The following is a 20,852-nucleotide window of genomic DNA, read 5'->3' as shown; positions in this document are numbered from 1 at the left end:
AACAAGGCAAAAATCAGGATCATAACCTTGGACTAGTTAACCCGATTTGGAACAGGGGACTCAAGCCAGACAATTCTACAGTGACATTAATCCATCACGAGTGGTTACCCAGGTTTAAAAGCGTATATGCCTGCTCTCTTTGCTTGTCTTCCTGCAGTTCACTTTTGCTGGCTGTAGTGTTATAGCTGTGTGGGGAGGTCTGCTTGGGGAATTTATCCATTTAGCCCTAATCCATCAGAGGACAGAGCTAAACATGTAAGTATACAATATAGCTGAGGTAGTATAGTAGCTTGCTTCCTCCAGAAGGGCAATGCCCCTTCCTCTGGCTCTCAGCATCTGCTGCTTATCCTGTACTAACTCTGGCAGATCTATTTCATAAGCTGACTCAGTACATAAAGCTGGCAGAAAGCTAACCTAGCAAAAAGCAGACAGTTTTCTGCTGGGGTAATGAGTTGAATTAGCTTAGTGAGGCTCTAATGAGGGCTAGGTTAATAGTCCCTTTGCTCTTTCCCATGCTGTTCTCGCCCTTCTATGTACCCTCACTGTAAGTGGGGTGCTGCCCTAAGGGCACAATTTGTTGTTACTTTAATGCAGCAAGAGTGAAGAAATACTGATCAGAAGCCTGTCCAGAGCTGGAGGTCTGTGGGTTTGGGGTCTGTATCCTGTCACAAGACAATTGTGTATAGAGAGAGGAAGTCAGGCTGAGGGGTTTTTTCTTTTTTCTTTTTTTTTGTGAAGTATCTCATCTGTCTGAAGAGGTGGGAGGGATTGTCCTCAGTACATCTTTAATGATCTTTGTTTCAAGGATAAGGGAGTTACATTCTTATCTGTAGAAGGAATTATGTTTTGAATATTTTCTCACCTTTTCCACCCAACATTACTAAGGGGAAAAGCTTTCCATAGTTGCTCTTTGATTTGGCTAATATTGGGGGTTTAAGCAGATAAAACCAAAAGCATTTAGCATAACTTTGATAAAACCTTGGTGCAGCAATATTTATTATTATAGCTCTATACAGTAGGTAGAGCTTCTAATTTTGGAAGTTAGACTTCTGTATTCTTCAGTTTCACAATAACCTGCTTAGAATAATTAACAGAGCGGTGACATGTGACAGTGAAGAAACTGAATAATTCTGCCAGTCTTGAGTTCTATTCCTTTTAATTTTGTCCTAGTGTCCCTGGATTGTTGTCTTGTCTAGTTTGGGGAGAGGAGAGGTGTGGCAAGGAATAGAGGCTTCTGCATATAGGCTTTTGAGACCGGTATTAGAGAGCTTTGGTCTTTTGCCATAATAGCATGGCTGTAGGCATAAAACATGCATACAGAAAATTGCTGTAATATTACATAGACTGGGTATGATTGACTTCAGAACAAGATAAAACAGCATTTATATAGCAATAATGTTCCTTTAAAGGGGCTCACACAAGCAAATCTGTACCTATAAAAGGAAAGATGAATGCTTCACTATACAGATAGTAGTTTTTTGTTGAATAGTCAGTGTCTAGACAGCCCTGCTAGTCAAGGTAGACAAGTCTAACAATTCAAATGCAGTCTGTACTAAGGAACTGAAGTGCCTAAATCCACTGTGCATGTTAATAATTCATTTAGAGTGTGTGCTAGTAGTTACGTTCATTGTGATAACACTTGTTGCTGAACATTCAGCATTCCATAAGCATGTTTTCTAGGAAACACATTCAGAAAAACAGAATTAGCTGCCTAATGTGAAAAAGTAGCTGTTGTCTATATGAATGTAATTTAGAAGTGAAGGAACAGCTGTAGAAAAGGTACACTTCCTTAATGTGATATTTATCTCCGAGTAGTTTTCTTTATGGAGTTACTGAAATATTTGTTAATACTTAACTGGCAAGCCATACAGTTTGGCAGATGTTTTTAACAGTAATTCTCAATATTTTTGAGAAATCTTTTCAGTTAACTCATGCAATTATTTTGAAGTAAAATATTGAACCTCTGATGCAGGGCATTTTGACTAGTGGTTACAAGTATGTAGTGAGTCGAATCAGGGAACCAATCTGGCCAAAATCTGATCGAACTACATGGGGAATTAGTGGTGGTGCTTAGTTAATGCAAGAGGCTTTTAAACTCTTGGGAACTACTCTAATTTTATATTTAAATTTGAGCTCTGGCTACCTGTGTTAAAATAGTGAACTTCTAAGTCAGTGAATTACTGATTTAAATAATAAATAATAAACAGATTTAAAAAAAAAATAAATTTAGAACCAGCTATGTACTTTCCTGAAAGGTAGCAAACCTGATATGGGGAGCTTAAAATATCTGTTCTGCTGTTTGAGACACAAAATAATCTCTCTCTCCTGCAGAAAGGTGTTAGTGTTTAAAACTGACCATAGAAAACAAAAATGGAGAACATAAGCCAATGACAGTGTATGTCCAGGTAACAGTGCCTGTATCACAGGACAGAGCCAAAGGACAAAGCTGGGGGAGGGGGTGGGGAAGCATCTTTTCATTAGTCTTTTCTAATGAAAACCAAAAGATGGTTGTGACGGGAAGCAGTGGAAATCTTTGAGAACTGAGACAAAAATTGAAGCCTTCTGAGCCAGGGAGGAAGGTTGTCACTGTTCCCACAGAGCCCAAATCACAAAGCTGTTGCTTACCTGTTGGTGACTTAATTAGAGAAGGAAATATCCTCAGTCCAGTTTCTCCAGGGTATATCACTGCAAGTGAACCTACCCATTTTTATTATTCTGTTCTGTATGTGCTGGTCACCCAGCAATAGAGAAGCCTTAGGGAGAGATTCAAATGTTGAAATTTCTTCAGTGCTATGGGCAAGATGGCATTATCAATATGAGGACTAATATTGCAGAATCATTAAGTTATGTCTCAGTAGATCTTGAGATGAGTAATATGGAACCCACTGTCTAAGTTGCACTGCTTTGAAGTTTATTTAAAATTCTTTCCAAAGGCCTTGTTGATGTGAGCTACATATGCAGAGCTGTTTGTCTAAACCCATCTTGCAGTAATTCAAAGATCTTATGCATAGCTGAGCTTTTCAAAGTTCAGAGCAGCATTGTCTCAGTGTGGGTATGGGGTGACTTTATTTCATATTGATCATCAGTAGACACTTGAATAAATATTTGTAAGTGACTCCTAGCAATTTATTAAAGAAAGCTGGCATCAATAATTTATAGGCACATAGGTTAACTTCTATTAATTAACTCTGTCATGTAAAGTGCGTCTGGATTGAATAGTAATGCTTGTTTTAACACTAAACTTGAACTTTTGATCTTGTCTTTCCTTCCTGTGAAATGGTAACTGCTTGGCTCCACCAAACTAGATTTAGCCAAAGCAGAACAAATCCTGTTATTCATAGGTAGACTTCTTGGGTATAAGATAAATGTCTGAATTCTTGGAAAGTTCTATCCTGTTCAGAATGTTCTGTTCAGATTTTTTAGAGTTATTTACTAAGTATATCAAATGTCACTTTCCTGTTTTACAAATTGTCAGTAGCAAGTGAAGAGTACTACAGAAGAGAGACCTAAAAATGGAGAGAAATAAATATTCAACAAATATCTGTATCTTCAACTAATAATGAATCATAATTGAAACTTCTTAATCTGTTACATACACAAAATCTACATGCCTGGCAAACTAGGGCTTACTTTCAGAAATAGTAAGCTGATCTGTACAGGTTACCAACGTACTCAGGATCACTTACTAATTAAACTGCCAAAACTGAATACAGTAATCTGTAAATGTGTGCTTTGCATATTACTGTGAAATGTTTAAAACTGAAGCTGCTGATAATTGATGTTTATACAGTGAGGAAACAAGCTACACACTGTGATATATTTTCCACTTTCTGGTGATCACACTGATCAGTTTACTAGTCTCAAATCAGCTAAAGACAAACTGTTGCCGCTAATAATGAACCTTATGTGATTTTTATAAATGCCTGTAATATTTTTATTGTAGGTAAGCAAGTGAGAACCAAACTGTCACAGGCCTTTAATCACTGGCTGAATGTTCCAGAAGATAAAATACAGGTACTGGCTAATTATTTTTAAAGGGCAGTTATCTTTCTTCCAAGACTACCAATAACAGATGATTCTCTTACGTAGCATAAATGATCAGAAATCTTTAATGCACTGATTTCTGAATATATTAAAGTAAACTTTTAGGAAAACAACTTTAGTGCAAAGTTTTGACTGTGATGTAACACTGAAGAAATTACTTCCATGACTTATGTAGAACAGTTACCTCTTTCCAAGTGTGCTCAACCTTTTAAACTGTAGATAAGCAGCTACTTAACTCGGTTATTAACACTGAGTTTTCAATGACTTATGAAAGAAGCTAGACAGTTACTTTGTAAACTACAGAGATACAGGGGTTGAAAATAAAATCTTCTGATTTTGATACAAGAATATAAAAGACAGCAATTAAATCAATTTTATAAACCACTTCTTGTTCTGGGCCTAAAACTGTGGGCTTCTTATACACTCTAGAGTCCCTACTCTAGGGAGTTTAATGAGAAGCATTAAATTAGGAATTCTCCTTCTCTTTTGCTTTTCTGTTGGATGAATCTGTGCAAGATGTGTGGCTGTGTATTTAAACACTGGATTGTCAAATGAAAAATTACCCTCTTGGTTAGACTACAGTTTTGCTAAACTGCATATAGAGAGTGCAAAAGATTCTCTGTGTCCAAGACAATGTAAGGAATTAAAATAACTAATTACATTTTTTGACACTTACCCAGCTAGTTAATTTCATTAATTGTTGGCAGAAGTACCTGTTAGAGTTCGTGAAGGAGTCTTCTTTAGGGTGGCTTAAGAGTGATGCTTCATAGCTGTCAAGGAGCAAAATGGTTTTAAATTATTTAATGAAGGAAGAGGCTGCATTCATCATCTAGTAACTCTTCTTTTCTATTTTCCAACCTGTCTATGTAACTTTTTAGCCAGACTTATTCTGTCTTCCAGCTAGACACATCTTACCCTTTGAGCTCAGCTACATATCCAAATGATATACAGGTTGCTATATAATACATTTTGTATGCATGGGTTTAGTCCAATATCATAGATCAGAATTCAAAATGGAAGAAGCGTCTGGAATTTATCTAGGATAGCCCCCTGCTTAAAACAGGGCTTGCTCTATAGCTGCTTTAGGCTTCTGGTGGTCTTGCTGAGTTTTGAAGATCTGAGGATGTAGATTCTGCAGCCTCTCAGGGCCTGTCTTCCTGTGCTGAACCCCTGCCGTGATAACAAAATCTTCCATTCTGTCCAACTGGAATTTCTTATGCTGTAGTCTGACTGTTGCCCTTTTGCTGAGCACCTGTGACACCTGTGACACCTTCTCTCATGTTCTATGGTAAACTAAAGCTGCAGTCCTTCTGAACAGAAGTTACTAGTTTTACATGTCACTTTTAAACTGATAATCATGTAACCATTATGGAAAACTTAGACTGCTTGTTTTGGTTGTCTTTATGAAGAAAATCGATGCTTTAATGTTTCCTTTAATGATTTCCTTGTCTGTGATAGAACTCAATATTTTTATTCTTTGGGTCATTTGAATACAAACCCAAGACCCTGTTGTCTTTTAATCTGCATCCTGACACAATTGTTACTGCTTTTGTGCATACTTGTACTACTTTTAATAACTTAAGGTTGTTGGAAGTCTGGAGGACCACCTCTAGTCATCTTTTTTGACATCTCATAATCTTCTTAAGATGTCCCAGATGTCTAGCAGCCTGATTCCCTCCAGCTATTTGTATTTCTTCTATTAAAAATCTAAATTCTGGCACTCATTACAGGACATTTTTCTACTGTAGATAATTTGTCTACATGTAGTTCATTTAGGTGATACAATTGAGGCTACTCTTCCTTGGTAGTTGATTTTGCTATTGGCTGCCACCATTTCACTTTTTTCCCAGCCAAGTGGTCTCTTTTTTTTTTCCACTTACTGTATCTCTAGTACCCATCTGACACTGCACTGAGACACTTCAGCTTCTTGAATTTGAGAACACTGGGTTTGTCAGATGAACTTTCTTCTAAGAAGGCACTGAAATGGCCTAGTACAGGGCCAAGCGAATTTTAAAGGTATTGCAGGTAAGGAGGTAGAAATGTATGTGTTGGAGTGATAGTGCAGCAGCTACTGATTAGATAGGCTTGGGTTCTAAGAAAGTATAATACTCTGTACTGGTTCTTCAGCTTTCATTATGAAGAGCAGCCTTTTCATTTCCTCACCTACTTCCTGATGTCTTCTAAAATAAGCTTTTTCTGCTGTCTGAACTCTTTTGCTCTGTACTTTCAACTTTGAAGCATTTTTGACACTGCCTTTCCTTAAGTTCACAAGAAAACTTAATTCAAACACACAGAATCATGAAGCACTGTTTCAATTAAACCTTAAATGTCTAGAAGCTGCAAAAGTTCGTGTAAGTGATATGAAATAGGTTAGCAAGAGAAAGGCTAGAATAGGCTTATCCAAGGAATTCACAGAATACAGGGATATTTTCCTGTTAGTACTGAGAATGAGAAGGACATAATGGACTAAGAATATTCAGACAAATAGGTATGCAAAGTTGCTTTCAGTAAGTATTCCATCTTCTGATTTAAAGTCAGTGGGTAACAACATATCCTTACAGGTCAGAGTAGGGCTCACTTCTAACTGGTAGAGGAGTTATTAGTTCTTAAGTTGTTCTTGCAGTCATACCTTGGACAAAGCTAGGGTTTGGATTTTAATCTTTGGGACAGTGGTCACTGAACACTACGTGGCTTGCTGCTCAAGAAAATGCTTGCAGCAAAGTCCCTCTTTTTCCTACAGCACCTACCAAATAGGACCATACTAGGTACTTGCCACTATTTAATTTAGTATTTTTTTAGAAGCAGTTGTTTTCATGAATGTTGACTGAGTGCAGTGTTTGTAGCGAGCAAGTGTAATTGGTTCATTAGCTTTAAAATCATATCTTAATCAGATGTGTTTTGCAGTGAGTTTAAGCAAGTAAAACTGCATACTATATAAATTTATTTCCATTTAAGCAGGTGCTGAATATACCTGCTCCTTGCATAACAGCTGTGCAATAAAAACAGTATATAGTATTAAAACTCTTTAATTCTTGTTGAATTGTCCTGCTTTGGAATTGTTAAGATTCAGTTTTAGTCAAATGTAGTCAGCTACAAGCTTGATGTTCTGAACAGTTTGTGTACTTCAGATGGTGTATGATATTGCTCTACCTAGTAGTAACAAGCATGCAGGAAGCTTCCCAAAAGAAGTTGTAGCTGTTGCCTTTCTGCCAGGAATTTTCCAAATGATGTTTCAGAGAGAATAGTATGTCCTTTAAGAGCTCAGTACTGAAAATAACTATACAAAGTGTGGGGAAAGAAAGATGAACTCTCTCCACTTATCAAAACAAGGTCTACAAGTCAAATGGGTTTGAGTATGACAACTCATTAATGACAAATGTGTGTAATGTATTAAATACCTGACACTCATAAGAACTGACTTTGAGAGACCTCGGGTTAGTGAATCTGAACTTGAAAAGCAACACAATGTTGTGACTTTTCCTCTATTCATGTTTCTAATAAGTTACTGCATGACTCCTAGACAATGGCGTATTTTAGAACTGTAGCAACAGTTAAGAGGAGCATGCAAGTAGAAGCACTTCAGGGAGTAAGTCCACTTTGAATCTGAAAACAGTACACAAAAGGCAGACCGCATGATCCAGGACTTAGAGCAAGCTGGGTGATTAAAAGAATCATAAATCTGTATTAATGGTGAAAGCAAGTGGTCTAAAGGGGAACCTCAGTGATGGAGAATACAATTCTTTAAAAGCTTGTCCATTTTAAATAAGGTCTTGCAAAACTGGAGGTTGAATTACAGTGGAAGAGTTAATAATTTTTTTCTTCTTGTAATAGGTTATCATTGAAGTGACAGAGATGTTGCACAATGCAAGCCTACTTGTGGATGATATTGAAGATAACTCAAAGCTACGACGGGGCTTTCCAGTGGCACACAGTATCTATGGAATTCCGTCTGTAATCAACTGTGCTAATTATGTGTATTTCCTTGGCTTAGAGAAGGTTTTAACCCTTGATCATCCAGATGCTGTTAAAGTTTTTACCCGTCAACTTCTGGAACTCCATAAAGGTCAAGGCTTGGATATTTACTGGAGGGATACTTACACCTGTCCTACAGAAGCTGAATATAAAGCTATGGTACTGCAAAAGACAGGTGGTCTCTTTGGATTAGCTGTAGGCCTCATGCAGCTGTTCTCAAATTATAAAAAAGACTTAAAGCCACTTCTTAACACACTTGGCCTCTTCTTCCAAATAAGAGATGACTATGCCAACTTGCACTCCAAAGAATATAGTGAAAACAAGAGTTTTTGTGAAGACTTAACTGAGGGCAAGTTCTCATTCCCAACCATTCATGCGATTTGGTCAAGACCTGAAAGTACTCAGGTGCAAAACATTTTACGTCAAAGGACAGAGAACATAGATATAAAAAAATACTGTGTACATTACCTTGAAAATGTGGGTTCCTTTGAGTACACTCGGAATACATTGAAAGAGCTTGAATCTGAAGCCTATAAACAAATTGAATCACTTGGGGGAAACCCTGAACTTGTAGCACTAGTTGAACAGCTGAGCAAAATGTTCAAAGAACCTGAAAACTAAAAATTTAACTCCTGGGTGTGGATTAAAACCCTTTTTAAAATAGGAAAATAACCAGTCTGAGAGGTGTGATAATCAGTCTTGCTTAAAACTTTTTCTTGTAGCCATGTTACAGAAATCACCATTAGAAACAATTTGTCACTGAGTATTGAAATATATGCCCTATTATCTATACGGTCTTAACTGTAACTGCTTACAGATAGATGTCTTTGTTGAAGCAAATGTACCAGAACCGAAACAAGCATTGAATCTAAATGTGATCATCTTTACAAAATCATCAGCATTATTTCAGGCCTAAAACTCTCATCTTTAACCAGGCTACTGTAGGTTTCTGGCTGAAATTCTGTGTTAAATGAAATCGGATTGACCTGAGTGTATTGTGCATTTTCAGACAATGCTCTAGTAAACCAAAATGTACAGTGTTAAATAACAAAAGATGCTTGCATGTAAAACTGCTGTGTGATATTTCTAAGTCAGACTTGTGAAGATCAGATGGATCAGCTTCCTAAGTTCTAAAGTGAATATCCTATCCAGCTGCTGGGGATATTTTCAGGGGAATGCAAATCATGAAAGATAGTATTTTATATGCAAATAAGACTAATGTTTAGTCTGAATTGTAGCTTTATAAAGATTTCTGAGTACCTTGGAGAAAAGATTCCATCACATCAGCAAAGCATAAATTTGCTGCTGATTCCAGCTCTGCAGTGAATAATTTTGACTGCCTGGTGTTAGATTTTTAAACTGTCAAATATTTTGTAGCCAGGGACCTAAAATCTATGCATTAGAGCTCATACATGTGTCTGTAAATAGCAACATAGTAAGCTGCTACTAGAAATGGCATGGGATCCACTCCAGGTAACTTCAGGACACCATAATTGGTGCAGGTCTCTTTAATCTCTGCTTATAATTGAGAGGGGCTCCTCCAGGAGTTGATTCATAATTTGTACTGCATTCCTGTTCTGACTTGCTATCTGGATGCATGTTATGGGTCTCTCCAAAAAGACAAGTTATGTCATTTTTTGCTAAAACAAAGTACAGCATCTTGTTCTACAAGCTATAATACCACTTCAGTTTTGTTAATTGCTTAAAGAGTGCTTTAAAATTATGTACACAGACATACTGAAATAGAACTGGAACTGAGAGCGAGATTGAGGGAGGGCTGATAAGTGACAAAACCCTCTGCTCATCTATGTAGAAATATGTATATAAAGGTGAACAAAACATAAGCAGAGATGTTTTTCTTCTTGGCTGTGATGGCTATTGGGTTCAGTTCCCTTAGTCTTCAGAGCCACTTAAAGCTTCACTTTAGTGTGGGGAGCTAATGGTTTGGATCAAAGGTAGGACTGGTGCTATCAGCATTGGTGTTAGCTCAAGCATAGTCTTAAAAGAAATGGCCAGAGATACTTGGCTTCTGACAGATAAAGGATAGTTTTATGCAGGTGTTCATTTACTGTACCTGGAAAGCAGGGAGAGTCATGGTCTCAACTCACTGCAGACAAACACTAACTGAAAAAGGTTGCTCTAGTGTCTTCCCTGGGCAGTTAAGATTCTTCTGAAAGTGATCAAGCATGAAAAAACTCAGGATGACTGCTTTTAGTCAGAGACATTATGTAGTTATAGATGATAGCTGTGGTGGTTTAACTCCAGCCAGCAACTAAGTACCACGCAGCCGCTCACTCACTTCCCCCATCCAGTGGGATGGGGGAGGAAATCGGGGAAAAAAGGTAAAACTTCTGGGCTGAGATAAGAACGGTTTAATAGAGCAGAAAAGAAGAAACTATAATGATAATGATAACACTAATAAAATGACAACAGTAGTAATAAAAGGATTGGAATGTACAAATGATGCACAGGGCAATAGCTCACCACCTGCCGACTGACACCCCGCCAGTCCCTGAGCAGCGATTCCCTGTCCCCCCCCCACTTCCCAGTTCCTAAACTAGATGGGATGTCCCATGGTATGGAATACACCATTGGCCAGTTTGGGTCAGGTGCCTTGGTTGTGTCCTGTGCCAACTTCTTGTGCCCTGGTTGGCCATGAGAAGCTGAAAAATCCTTGACTATAGTCTAAACACTACTTAGCAATGACTGAAAAAAATCAGTGTGTTATCAACATTCTTTGCATGCTGAACTCAAAACATAGCCCTGTACCAGCTACTAGGAAGACAGTTAGCTCTATCCCAGCTGAAACCAGGACAATAGCCCATCCCTTTTATCTGCATGCTGAGGAGGAATCTTTGTCTGCTCTGTGATTAGGCACAGAATAATAGCTTTTTCACTGAATGGACCTGGTTGCTGGGACTGAATAGCTTAAAGTTGGTGAAAGGTGTCTTTAATGTTAATGACAGTGAGTTGCAATTCCTTTTTCATAACTTGTGGTGCTTAGTAGTAAGACTATAAATCTGTAATGGTTTATGAGAAAATACTATCAGCAGCAAAGCACAACATTTATTTTGTCCTGTGTCTTGGGAGTTTCAAAGCACTGTTGCAACTGATGTTGAATGGGGGAGAGCACTGGAAAAACTGTTGTCAGGAGAATCTCCTAGTCTTACTGTAAAAGATATCCTTGTGCCTATTAGGTTATAGTAACTGACATATACAATGCAAAGTGTACTTAGTGCCATTTCTTGTCTGCTCAGTTGCTGGATGTAAACAGTGTTGTGTAATCAAACTTTCCCTAATGAGGTAGCTCTTCTTATTTTTGCATAAAACTTTTCTACTATCTGAGTCTTCTGCTATGCCATCACTTCTTTGGCTCATTCTGGCAACTCACCCCAGTACTTTTTCTAATACTGTATTTTGCAGAATGTGCCTGCATTAACTTAGGAGTAAGTACCTTGGAAGTTTTCCAGCTGCAGGCCTTTTAAACCACAAATGGGTAAGAAGGGAAAAAAGCTGGACCAGCAAGAAACCATACAGCTCTTACTCTTCTGCCTTCAAGGCTTTTGATACCAATATTCAAAGCATAACCTGAAGGTATATCTTAAAAGGCCGAGAAGCAGGGTATCATTGCTCTTCACTTTGTTTAGGGTGAACTGAGGCCTCTGAGGGTTTTTCTTGATGTATTCAGGAGCTGGAAGAGGCTGGGATCTTTTCCCTTCATCTGTTAAGCAGGTAGAGCATCTTTTAAGTATTAAGCATCAGCAGCGATGATGCTCTGTAGTCAAGGTAGACTTTATATTTGGTGCCATAAGATGAGACTGTGCATCCTCATCAATATTCTCCAGTATTTGCTCTGGTACAAGCTCCTGGTGTTAAGACATGTTAGGAAAATAACTTCCTTAAAGCAGCATGAGAGTTCTTGTGGCTGCAGAATTAGCTTAGTTGTGTAAGTGCTGCTCTCTCTTGCTATGCTTCCCACAACACGGGGAGTAGGGTTTTTTCCTGATCTTCACAAGAGATGCATTGCTGTGGAATGCAAATCTGAGTTGCAAGTGGAAATGCCCATGGGGAAACGAAGGGTATGCTGGTTTCAATGTCAGTCCCTTTGAGCCAGAACTGTTCCCTTTATTATCTTCCTACCATTGCCAACAAGTTCTACTTTGATCAGGTTACCAGTGCATCTAAAGAGAAATGTAAATACTCGGCAGTCTCCAGCATTTCTCTCTACCTCAATCTGTTTTCTGATTGTGTGCTTGCTTGGATGTAAGTGAATGCTGGATGTAAATGAATGCTGTCACTTGTCTCTGAGTGGCCAGCCATTGGATGAGGCATCTGTCTCTGCTTCTTCAAAGGCTGATGTTATCCCTATCAACTATAGTGAAAATTGCATCATTTCAGGACCTTCTTGAGGAGACAGCTTGTCTCCCACCTCTCCCTTTGAGCTCAGGCTGTTCAGGTACCTAATAAGAGCAACTTTGTATGTATTGGCCAGTTGTTGATACAAATAGCCTAAAAACGTTAATGGCAGTGGGAAAGTACATGTTGATACTTCTTCATGCTTTCAACTTTATGGTTGATTTTGCTAATTATTAAATATCTAAATGACTCCATGTACTATGGAAATTTCCTATATTTATGGCTTCTTTCCCCAGTTATTGTTAAAATGCTAACATGGTATGAAAACATGGGATTTGTGGGTTTTGGTTTTGGGGGGTTGGGGGGGGTTGTGGTTTGTTTGGGGTTTTTGTTGGCTTGGGTTTTTTTTTGTGTACCTTCTTAAATAAAACTGGTTTGAACTCTAATATGTTTTTTACCACTGAACTGGGCCAGGCATGTGCAAGAGCTATATAGGCTTCCATTGCTCTTCTTTGTTCTGTCTTAATCTTATCATTTTACATTTCAGGTTTGATATTTACTATGTTCTTTGTATTATTTGCTCAGTACTTTCATTGTAATTCTTTTCTCAGCTACATTTGTATTCTCTACTAATACCGTAGCGCACACAATACTATCAAACTCATTTTTGATCCTGGACAAACAAAATAGTCTGGGTCCGCTTTTGAAATGGTAAATCTTGGCTCGTTGCTTGCCTTCACAAAAGTAATCCAAGAATTTCTGCACTCCTGAAATCCCAGAAATGTTTTTTTTCCAAGAAGCTAAAGCCTGTAACATATATTGTTATAAATTATTTTTGTCCTATATAGCTTGAGCTCCTTTCCTTCTGCTACCTGTTTGCTTTCAGCACCCATTTTGCTTTGGTGGTAATGCTTATTAGGCCTTTCTGTGAAACAACTCACTTGCCCTAGGGGAGAGGAGATAATTTTTGTCTGGGTTAACGAATTATCCCACTCAGCAAGAGCCTGATGAATGTCAGAGCTGGCAGGTGGACAGAGGCTAGAGCAGAGCCAGGGAAAGGATTTGAGAGAATAAGAAAACCTGTTTTAGGCTCCTGTGGCTGCCTCATGTAATTTCACCTCATTTTATAGGATCTTATTTACTTCATTAGGAAGGGCTATAGAGTGTGGTTAGTTTTTCTGAGCTTCCCTTTCTTGTTTTCCAAATTGAATGTAAGAGATATTGAAGTTAAAAATTATTTATTCTGATAGTTATATAAGTAATTTGCATACATCATCTTAACCTTTTGATTAAAGGTACAGGTAAAACAGAGTACATTGTTTCACTACTATATTTTTCTTTAAGAATTTTTCTGTTCTTGAAGCCAGGGAAACATAACCTGCTACCTGCCTACTTGACTTGATTGTTAACTCATAGTAACATCCTTCCTGAATAACTTTTATCATAGCTGAGCACCAGTGTTCACCTTTTCTGCAGCATTTTTTAATTACTTTAAAGGCACCTTTGTGAGGTGTAGCTAGGAGTAATCCATGATTCATTAATTCACTTTCATTCAAGCATATTATCTGTGAAATTTATAGTATGGGGTGCAGGATAAACCCCATGAATCCTGATAGCGCTCCCTCACCTGTGTGCCCTATGGAACAAATAAGTTCTCACTTAACTCATTGAAAAGGCATTTACTGAGCATCTTTGTTTACTACAGCATAGAGAACCATGGGAGATTCCCAAAGAAAGCCTAACATGATGCTTCCAGGGAGAGCACTGCAAAACCTGACATGAATTTTTGTGGAAGACTAACTCTGATGTAAAGGGAAATCATAGTTAATTTTCTGCTTTTGAACTCCAAAACAATCCATGAAAATACTCTCTACTCTGTCAGTATATGAATTATATGCTGTCTGTAAGCAGTTGCATGTTTTCTTGATCACAGTAGATTATTGTCACTCTCTTCATAATGTTTCAGTTGTTATTTATGGAGCATATGGTACAAGTTACTTAATCACTCAGTAAAGTAATTATTGAAGTCTGTAAAAAGGAAAAATGGCCAACATATATTTTTGATTATGCTGTCTTGAAATACACATAAAAACTGTCTTGTTCTCTTGCTATAATCTAGTATATGTTATTCTGCAGTGAACTTCTGTTATGCCTCCCTCAGCTAACAACTTTAACCAACTTAAGTTATTAAAATCAGGCTGACACCAAGGCCATGCGAACAAATTAAAAGGGGGGGTGGGGTGGGGAAGTGTTTGCAAGGAAAAACCCCGAAGTTCTCTAAAAATAAAATTTCAGATAATTATAGAAGCATGGAACTAACTCTTACAGTTTTTCTGTGGCTTTAACTGAAGAACCTATTGCTTCTTCTGCTCTCTTCTTTTTGGGGGTGGGATAGGGTGTACAGGTCAAAGTAAAAACCATATGGAGGAATTGTCATTGCTAATCCCAGAAATGTAAAAACTGTGCTATAAACCTCATCTCTTATATTTTACATCAACCAAAACGAATGTTCAATAAATTCTGAAGTTAAATCCTTTTTCACTGAGGTGCTTATAAAATGCAGAAGTAGCAATTCTAGGTAACAAAGTGAAAGTGTTAAATGGGACTAGTTGTTTTATTGGCATTGGGACTGTCCTGTTTCTTGTCAAGTATATTGGATGATCTATAGCTATTTGTTTATTACAGTGCTAAAACAGAAGAAACAAGAAATGAAAAGAGATAGAATAAACAGTAAGTTATGCTGTTCTCATTATCACTTTAGAAATACTAAATACATAAGTTCAACAACATGCTTGTAGATTCTGAGAATGGCCAAATCGCTTATCAGACATGCTGCTGGGATCAGAAAGAGTGTGTTAAGTATTTTCTTGTTGTCAACACCTTTCCTGACATGCAGTCAAACAAAACAGGGCACGCTCTCAGGTTTGTACTCGGGAACAGTGGGTGAGTCAGAAAAGGAGAGCAAGAGGGCTTACTGCCATTGTTTCTGCTGTTGTACCACTATGTATGTAGCTTCAGCATCATTCAAAACTGGAACAGATTGTTTGAAGGCTGCCCTCTGTGGGAGGTGAATGGGCTGAGGAACTGAGCTAAGACAGCAACACCACCACAGCTGTGGAAGGACTACAGTATGTATTTTTTTCCAAAGGCATTAGTTGGCCTAAGACACCACATCACCTTTGGCAAAGGAAGACCCTAAAGTAAAGGCACAGAGGTATTTACCAGAATGTCCATTTGGGGAGCAGCAGCTGCTTTATGCCAGACAGTAAAGCATGCTGTCAAAGCTTGTTGCTTGAAGATGCAAGCCATCAGTGTGCCTAAGAATTTACATATTATCCAGATTATGTTGATTGGAGTATACTAGTATTACCAAATACCTGAATCTGAATTCTGTAATCAGTATCATAGAATCAGAGCAGAGTACTAATATGTTGCCTGCCAAAGGAGTGTATGGAATTATTTAATGTAATAGAAGCGGAGGCACAGCACTGAAATAGCTTCTTGGTTACCTACTATTGTGGTTGTTTCAGTCTTTGTGGTCCCAAAATTCAAATTATTTTGTTTGAATTAAGTTGTTATGAGGCTTTGAGCTATGAAGCAGGTCAGAGATGAACAAATGTGGAAAATGTCAGCTGGGATACTTTAATTTTTATAACCACCAAACTGTTAGATCTTGTCATAGCTGTGTCTATGAAACTGAAGAGCTCTTACTAAATTTCTGTTCCCCAGCACTTGCTACTTCAAGAATACAGTCAAGTCTTTCTCCATTTGCTGTTAATCTACCCATGCTGGACACCTTGATTCTTTTTTTGTAAGCCATGTTCTCAAATTGTTAAATCTCTTCTCTGGATCCTCTGCCAGTTAATTGATTTTGTTCTCAAATAGTGAGTGTTGAAATAAATGCAGTAACAACTGTAGCAGTGCCAAATACTGAGGTAATACAACTTTTCTGTTCTGTGTGCTTGCTTATGTAAATCCAAGCAGCACACTAGTTCCGGTGGCTGGATGCTGCACCAGGGGCACTTGTTGGTGCTTGCCGAGCTGTCTGTGCTCTCCTCAGTCACTGTCTCCCAGGGAAGTGCCCCAGCCTTTAACTGTGGCCTTGCTGCCTTTGTTCAACGTGCATTTAGGCAGAAAAATGCATAGTGCTTGCTTGTTTCTAAATGTGCTAAGTCTGTCCCGTTTCACTGACGTTAGCTGAATGGAACAGACTGGTGGTTCGATCCTGAAGAGGCCCAGCTGGTGCAGCCTGACGAGATCAGGTCCTGTGAAACTACACAGCTCGACGATGAGTTATTGTTTTAGTTACTAGTCAGCCACGTGCTGAATCAGTTATAACAGTATCTTGCTCGATATCAGACCGACCATCGTGTCTGGCTTGTCTACTACCCCACGCCACTTTAAACATTAACGCGGCAGCTGTTTTCTGGGGGAACTTCCCCGTCTCCTCGCCTGCCCACCGCACGTCTGCGGGTCTTCCCAGGCTGCCCGGGCCCTTGCCAGCGCTAGAGCTCTGCGCTCCGCACTGGGCTAGGCCGCATCCCCTCAGCGGCGGCCGGTAACAACCGGGACGTTCCTCCCGCCCCGGCAGACGAGTTCGCACCCCGCAGGCTCTCCTCCGGCTCCTGCCCCCGGCGGCCGTGAGGGCGGGCGCCGCGGCGCGGCGCGCCGCAGGCCTCTTCTCGCCCCACGGCGCGTTGGGAGGTGTAGTCCAGGGGCGGCAAGTCCGCGCGGCGCCGCTCCCTCGGCGAACCACATTACCCAGGGAGCATCGCGAAGGCGATGACTTCAGCGAGGTCGGAGATGGCGGTAGGCCAATAGCGGCTAAGCTAGGGCGGTGCTGGAGGTTTGGGGCCAATGGAAGCGCAGCGATAGGCCGGACGGGGCGGGGTGAAAGCCGTCAGCCGGCGCAGGACGGAAGAGCGGCCGGCTGTGCCCGCCGCCCTCGGTGCCGGCGCTCCGTCCCTCAGGCGCGGGTGGGAAGAGGACGAGCCGGCGTGTGGGCCCGGGGCTGCTCCTCCCGCCCGGTGCGTTTGCTTGTCCTCCGTCTGCCGCTTCTCCCGCGGCCGAGAGTCGGTGACTGACTTTACCGGCCGCTAAAGCCGCGCGCAGGGACGGTTTCTCGCGGGGCGGCGGCGGCCGCCTGTCCTGTCGCCGGCGGGGCCGTGAGGGAAGTGCTCCGCTCCCTCACCCGGGCCCGCCGTGACCGGACCCCCGCCGCGGCTGGGAGGGCGGTTTGCGGTCTGTGGCGTGAAAGGCCGACCGAAGGAAGGGGCTCCGCAGCGGAGGTGTGGGGGGCATGGGAGAGCCGCGGGCCGGGGGGGACACAAACGTCGGCTTCTGGAGTCCGGCCTGCTGCTGGGCCGTAACAGGGCAACTGGAGGTAGGGGGGCTTATGAAAGCAGTGGTTTGTGCGGGTTAAGGGTATCGCTTCTGTCTCTGCAGGTCTGTGGGAAGCCCGGGCTTCGTTTTTCCCAGGATGACTGCCCGCGTGCCTTCTGACGCGCTGGGTCGAAGGGTCTTGTGCGGCGCGGAGTATGCAACTGTGCGCTACGTTGGCAGCGTTCCTCCTACAGCAGGTAAACGTCACAGCAGTAAATAACCTTTACATTTAATGGTTGTTTTCAAAATTCTAATTATGTTCTTCTTAATTAAAAAAAAATAAAATATGTTAAGTGGCAAGTTACAGATTGGTTTTTCCTCGTGGTTCTTGTGTAAATATGGCAACTTCTAGATAAGTTGTTGGGTTTTTTTAGAAGTCAGAGTCGTCAAAAGGAGCATAAGAAGTACTGTACTTTTGGTTGAAATTGATTATGTTTTTTATTACAGTGGAAAGAATTCAGTGCCTTCCGTTTTCCATTGGTTTTCATGAATAGTCTGTTCCGTAATCTCTGTGTACTGTCATAGTCCGAGAAGGAGAGAGAAAGGCAGCAGCAGATCAATGGACTAGGCGCTGCTTTGATAACATATTCGAATTCATGACGACAAATAAGACTCGGCCCAGCTTGCTGAAAGATCTGACCAGTCTGATTGTGAGAGCGCTGTATGTCACCTTTGAAAAATTGTGGTGACAGGATGGGGAGATTGCTGATGCTTGGAAGGAGACTAGCCTTGCATACAGTTCTAGAAGAGGCAAGAAGGTTGACCAGGGAACTGTAGACTCATCGGCCTCACTTCAATTTTTGGAAAGATCATGTAGCATGTTCCCTTGGAGTCCATTTCCAAGCCTATGAAGGACAAGATGGTAGCTGAGAATACTCGATACTTGTAAAAAAGAAAAAGTTGTGCTTGGCAAACCTAATTACCTTCTGTGATGATATGACTGGGAATGTGGATAGAGGGGATGGGGGATGTACTATTCCTTGACTTTAATAAGTCTTTTAATAGTGTCTCTATAAAGAATTTTATTTGGAAGCTGGAGAAATACAAGCCAGATGAATGGACTGTTAAGTGGCCTGAAAGTCTGGATGTCTGTCAAGTGGAGAAGTGGTAATCAATGACTTGATTCCTGATTGTGCACGAGTACTACAGAAATAAATTCTGGGGTCTATATTGTTTAACATATTCATTGGTGTCTCAGATAGTGAACAGCATTCTCCCTCAACTGGCTGATGTGACAAAAGGTAGAATTGCAATCCAGAGCAAGCTTTATGAACTTTAGGTTTGGGCCTAAGATTCAAGGACAAATTTGCACATGTAGTGTGAAATAAACCTGTGTATCAGAATGGACCAGGAAGCACTAGCAATCCATAGGGTCTATTGTAAAGAACTTGGGAGTTAAGGTGGATACTGTCATGAACATGAGCCAATAGGTGCTGTACTGGGTTACTTTGGAGTGATGAAAGTGGCCAACAAATCAAAGGAAGCTGTTATCCCCCTCTGGGGGCAGGGGTTCTTGATAAGGTTGCACTTGAAATAATGTATCTGCTTTGGGACCATCCCAATTCAAGAGGGATGTGGATAAATTCGAGATGATCCAGTGGAGGGCTGCCAAGGTGGTCCAGGACATAGATCACATATGTGTGTTGTGGAGAGAGGTTGAGGGATCTGGGCTTGGTTAGTGTGGTGAAGAGAAAATTAAATGGCATCTAATAGCTGCCTGCAGCTTTTTGACAGATGGTTACAGAGACGACAGAGCCAAATTCTTCTTACTAGTATTAGATTATATAATAAGAGACAAGGGCCACAAATTGTAGCTGGAAAGGTTCAAACTGGACAGCAGGAAAATCTTTTTTTCTGCAGAAGTAATGCAGCACTGGAATAGGCTGCCCAGATAAGTTGGAGTCTTTCTATCCTTGGAGATTTTCAAGATCTAGCTAGGTAAAGACTTACCTGGCTAACCTGTTTTAGTGCTGGTGATAATCTCCTGCTTTGAGAGAGAACGTTAGGCTAGATGAACTTCAGAGGTTCCTTCCAACCACGATTTCTATGGCTATGATGCCATAAATTTGAAAATGTATGTACCATATTTTTCAGGAATTTGGCTGGGCGTGGAATGGGATGATCCTCAGAGAGGAAAGCATGATGGTACCTATGAAGGAACACAGTATTTTAAGTGCAGGTAAGTTGATTCACAGTGTTGGCATGTCGTGCGTATTGACAAGATGGTCATGGGGAAAATGCCCTTTTGCAATTTTTAGGGCAAACCCTTTTGTTATCAGTTGGCTGATATTAAAAAGATAAACCTGAATGCTGTGACTAGCTATGCCATGAAGGCTGTTGTGTTCTATTAATCCAGTTACAGGGGTTAGGATATGGTAAATACTTAGAAAATACAAGTCATCTTTTCAGAGGTATGTAATAAAATATGACTTTTGGATGTTATTAATATTACCTTTAGTAGGTTTAGACCTTCTACCTTAGTGAGGAAGTCAGTATGGCCTACTTACCTGCCTTAGGTAATTCTGAAGTGAAATACTGGTCCATATTAACTGTCTCAAATATAGGTTAGATTTGGACTTAACATGACTTGCATGTATCTTTTTAAGGGAAAATACCAAGTTCCTGAGAATGATTTGGATTATATTTGTATTGCTGAAGAATTAAGTATGTTTGCTTGCATTTAATACATGCAAAACACAGTGTAGCTGTGGGGTTTTTTTTAAGTATATGCATGCATTACATTTAAGTTTAAAGACTCGAGCACTTAACATGTTTGAAATTGGAGAATATAGGACCCAAGGGTTGATGCTAACAGCAGCAAGCTGTTGATTTCTATGTCAGAGGACACTGTAGCAGCTAAAAGTCTGTGAGTTAAAAAAATAACTGGACAAATTCATAGAAAAGAAAGTCACCAATGACTCTTGAATACTAAGGGCTGCTAGCTCAGTAAGTTCCTGAGCATTGAAGTGGTGAAGGATGAGAGAGTATTCTGAGGCTATACCATTAAAATATTTGCCCTATTGTCATATTTTTCCCAATCATTTTCTATTAGTAGCTTTTGGAGGAAGGATCTGGTGTTATGTGGATGTTTGTTTTGA

At 40.2% G+C, this 20,852-nt stretch overlaps 2 protein-coding genes across 10 annotated transcripts in view; both read left to right on the top strand.

Moving 5' to 3' along the window:
* Positions 1–20,852, top strand: part of GGPS1 (geranylgeranyl diphosphate synthase 1) — a 407,079-nt gene that overhangs the window by 10,222 nt on the left and 376,005 nt on the right. For 6 of the 9 annotated variants that reach the window (XM_049831556.1, XM_049831550.1, XM_049831549.1 and 3 more), the window contains 2 exons: positions 3,944–4,014; positions 7,876–16,259. In XM_049831556.1, the coding sequence (XP_049687513.1) occupies positions 7,897–8,637 (741 nt within the window). In that variant the 5' untranslated portion in view covers positions 3,944–4,014; positions 7,876–7,896 and the 3' untranslated portion in view covers positions 8,638–16,259. Of the gene's footprint in view, positions 1–3,943; positions 4,015–5,935; positions 6,070–7,875; positions 16,260–20,852 lie in introns of those variants that run through there. The other 3 variants (XM_049831553.1, XR_007509874.1, XM_049831555.1) reach the window with 3 other exon arrangements.
* Positions 17,290–20,852, top strand: part of TBCE (tubulin folding cofactor E) — a 30,298-nt gene continuing 26,735 nt past the window's right edge. Inside the window, exons 1-3 of the mRNA XM_049831541.1 lie at positions 17,290–17,399; positions 17,818–17,951; positions 19,849–19,933. Of these exons, the coding sequence (XP_049687498.1) occupies positions 17,852–17,951; positions 19,849–19,933 (185 nt within the window). The 5' untranslated portion in view covers positions 17,290–17,399; positions 17,818–17,851. The remainder of the gene's footprint in view (positions 17,400–17,817; positions 17,952–19,848; positions 19,934–20,852) is intronic.

The sequence above is a fragment of the Accipiter gentilis genome, chromosome 28 (assembly GCF_929443795.1).
Source record: "Accipiter gentilis chromosome 28, bAccGen1.1, whole genome shotgun sequence".
NCBI lineage: Eukaryota > Metazoa > Chordata > Aves > Accipitriformes > Accipitridae > Astur > Astur gentilis.
This window is presented reverse-complemented; position numbering and strand designations above follow the sequence as displayed.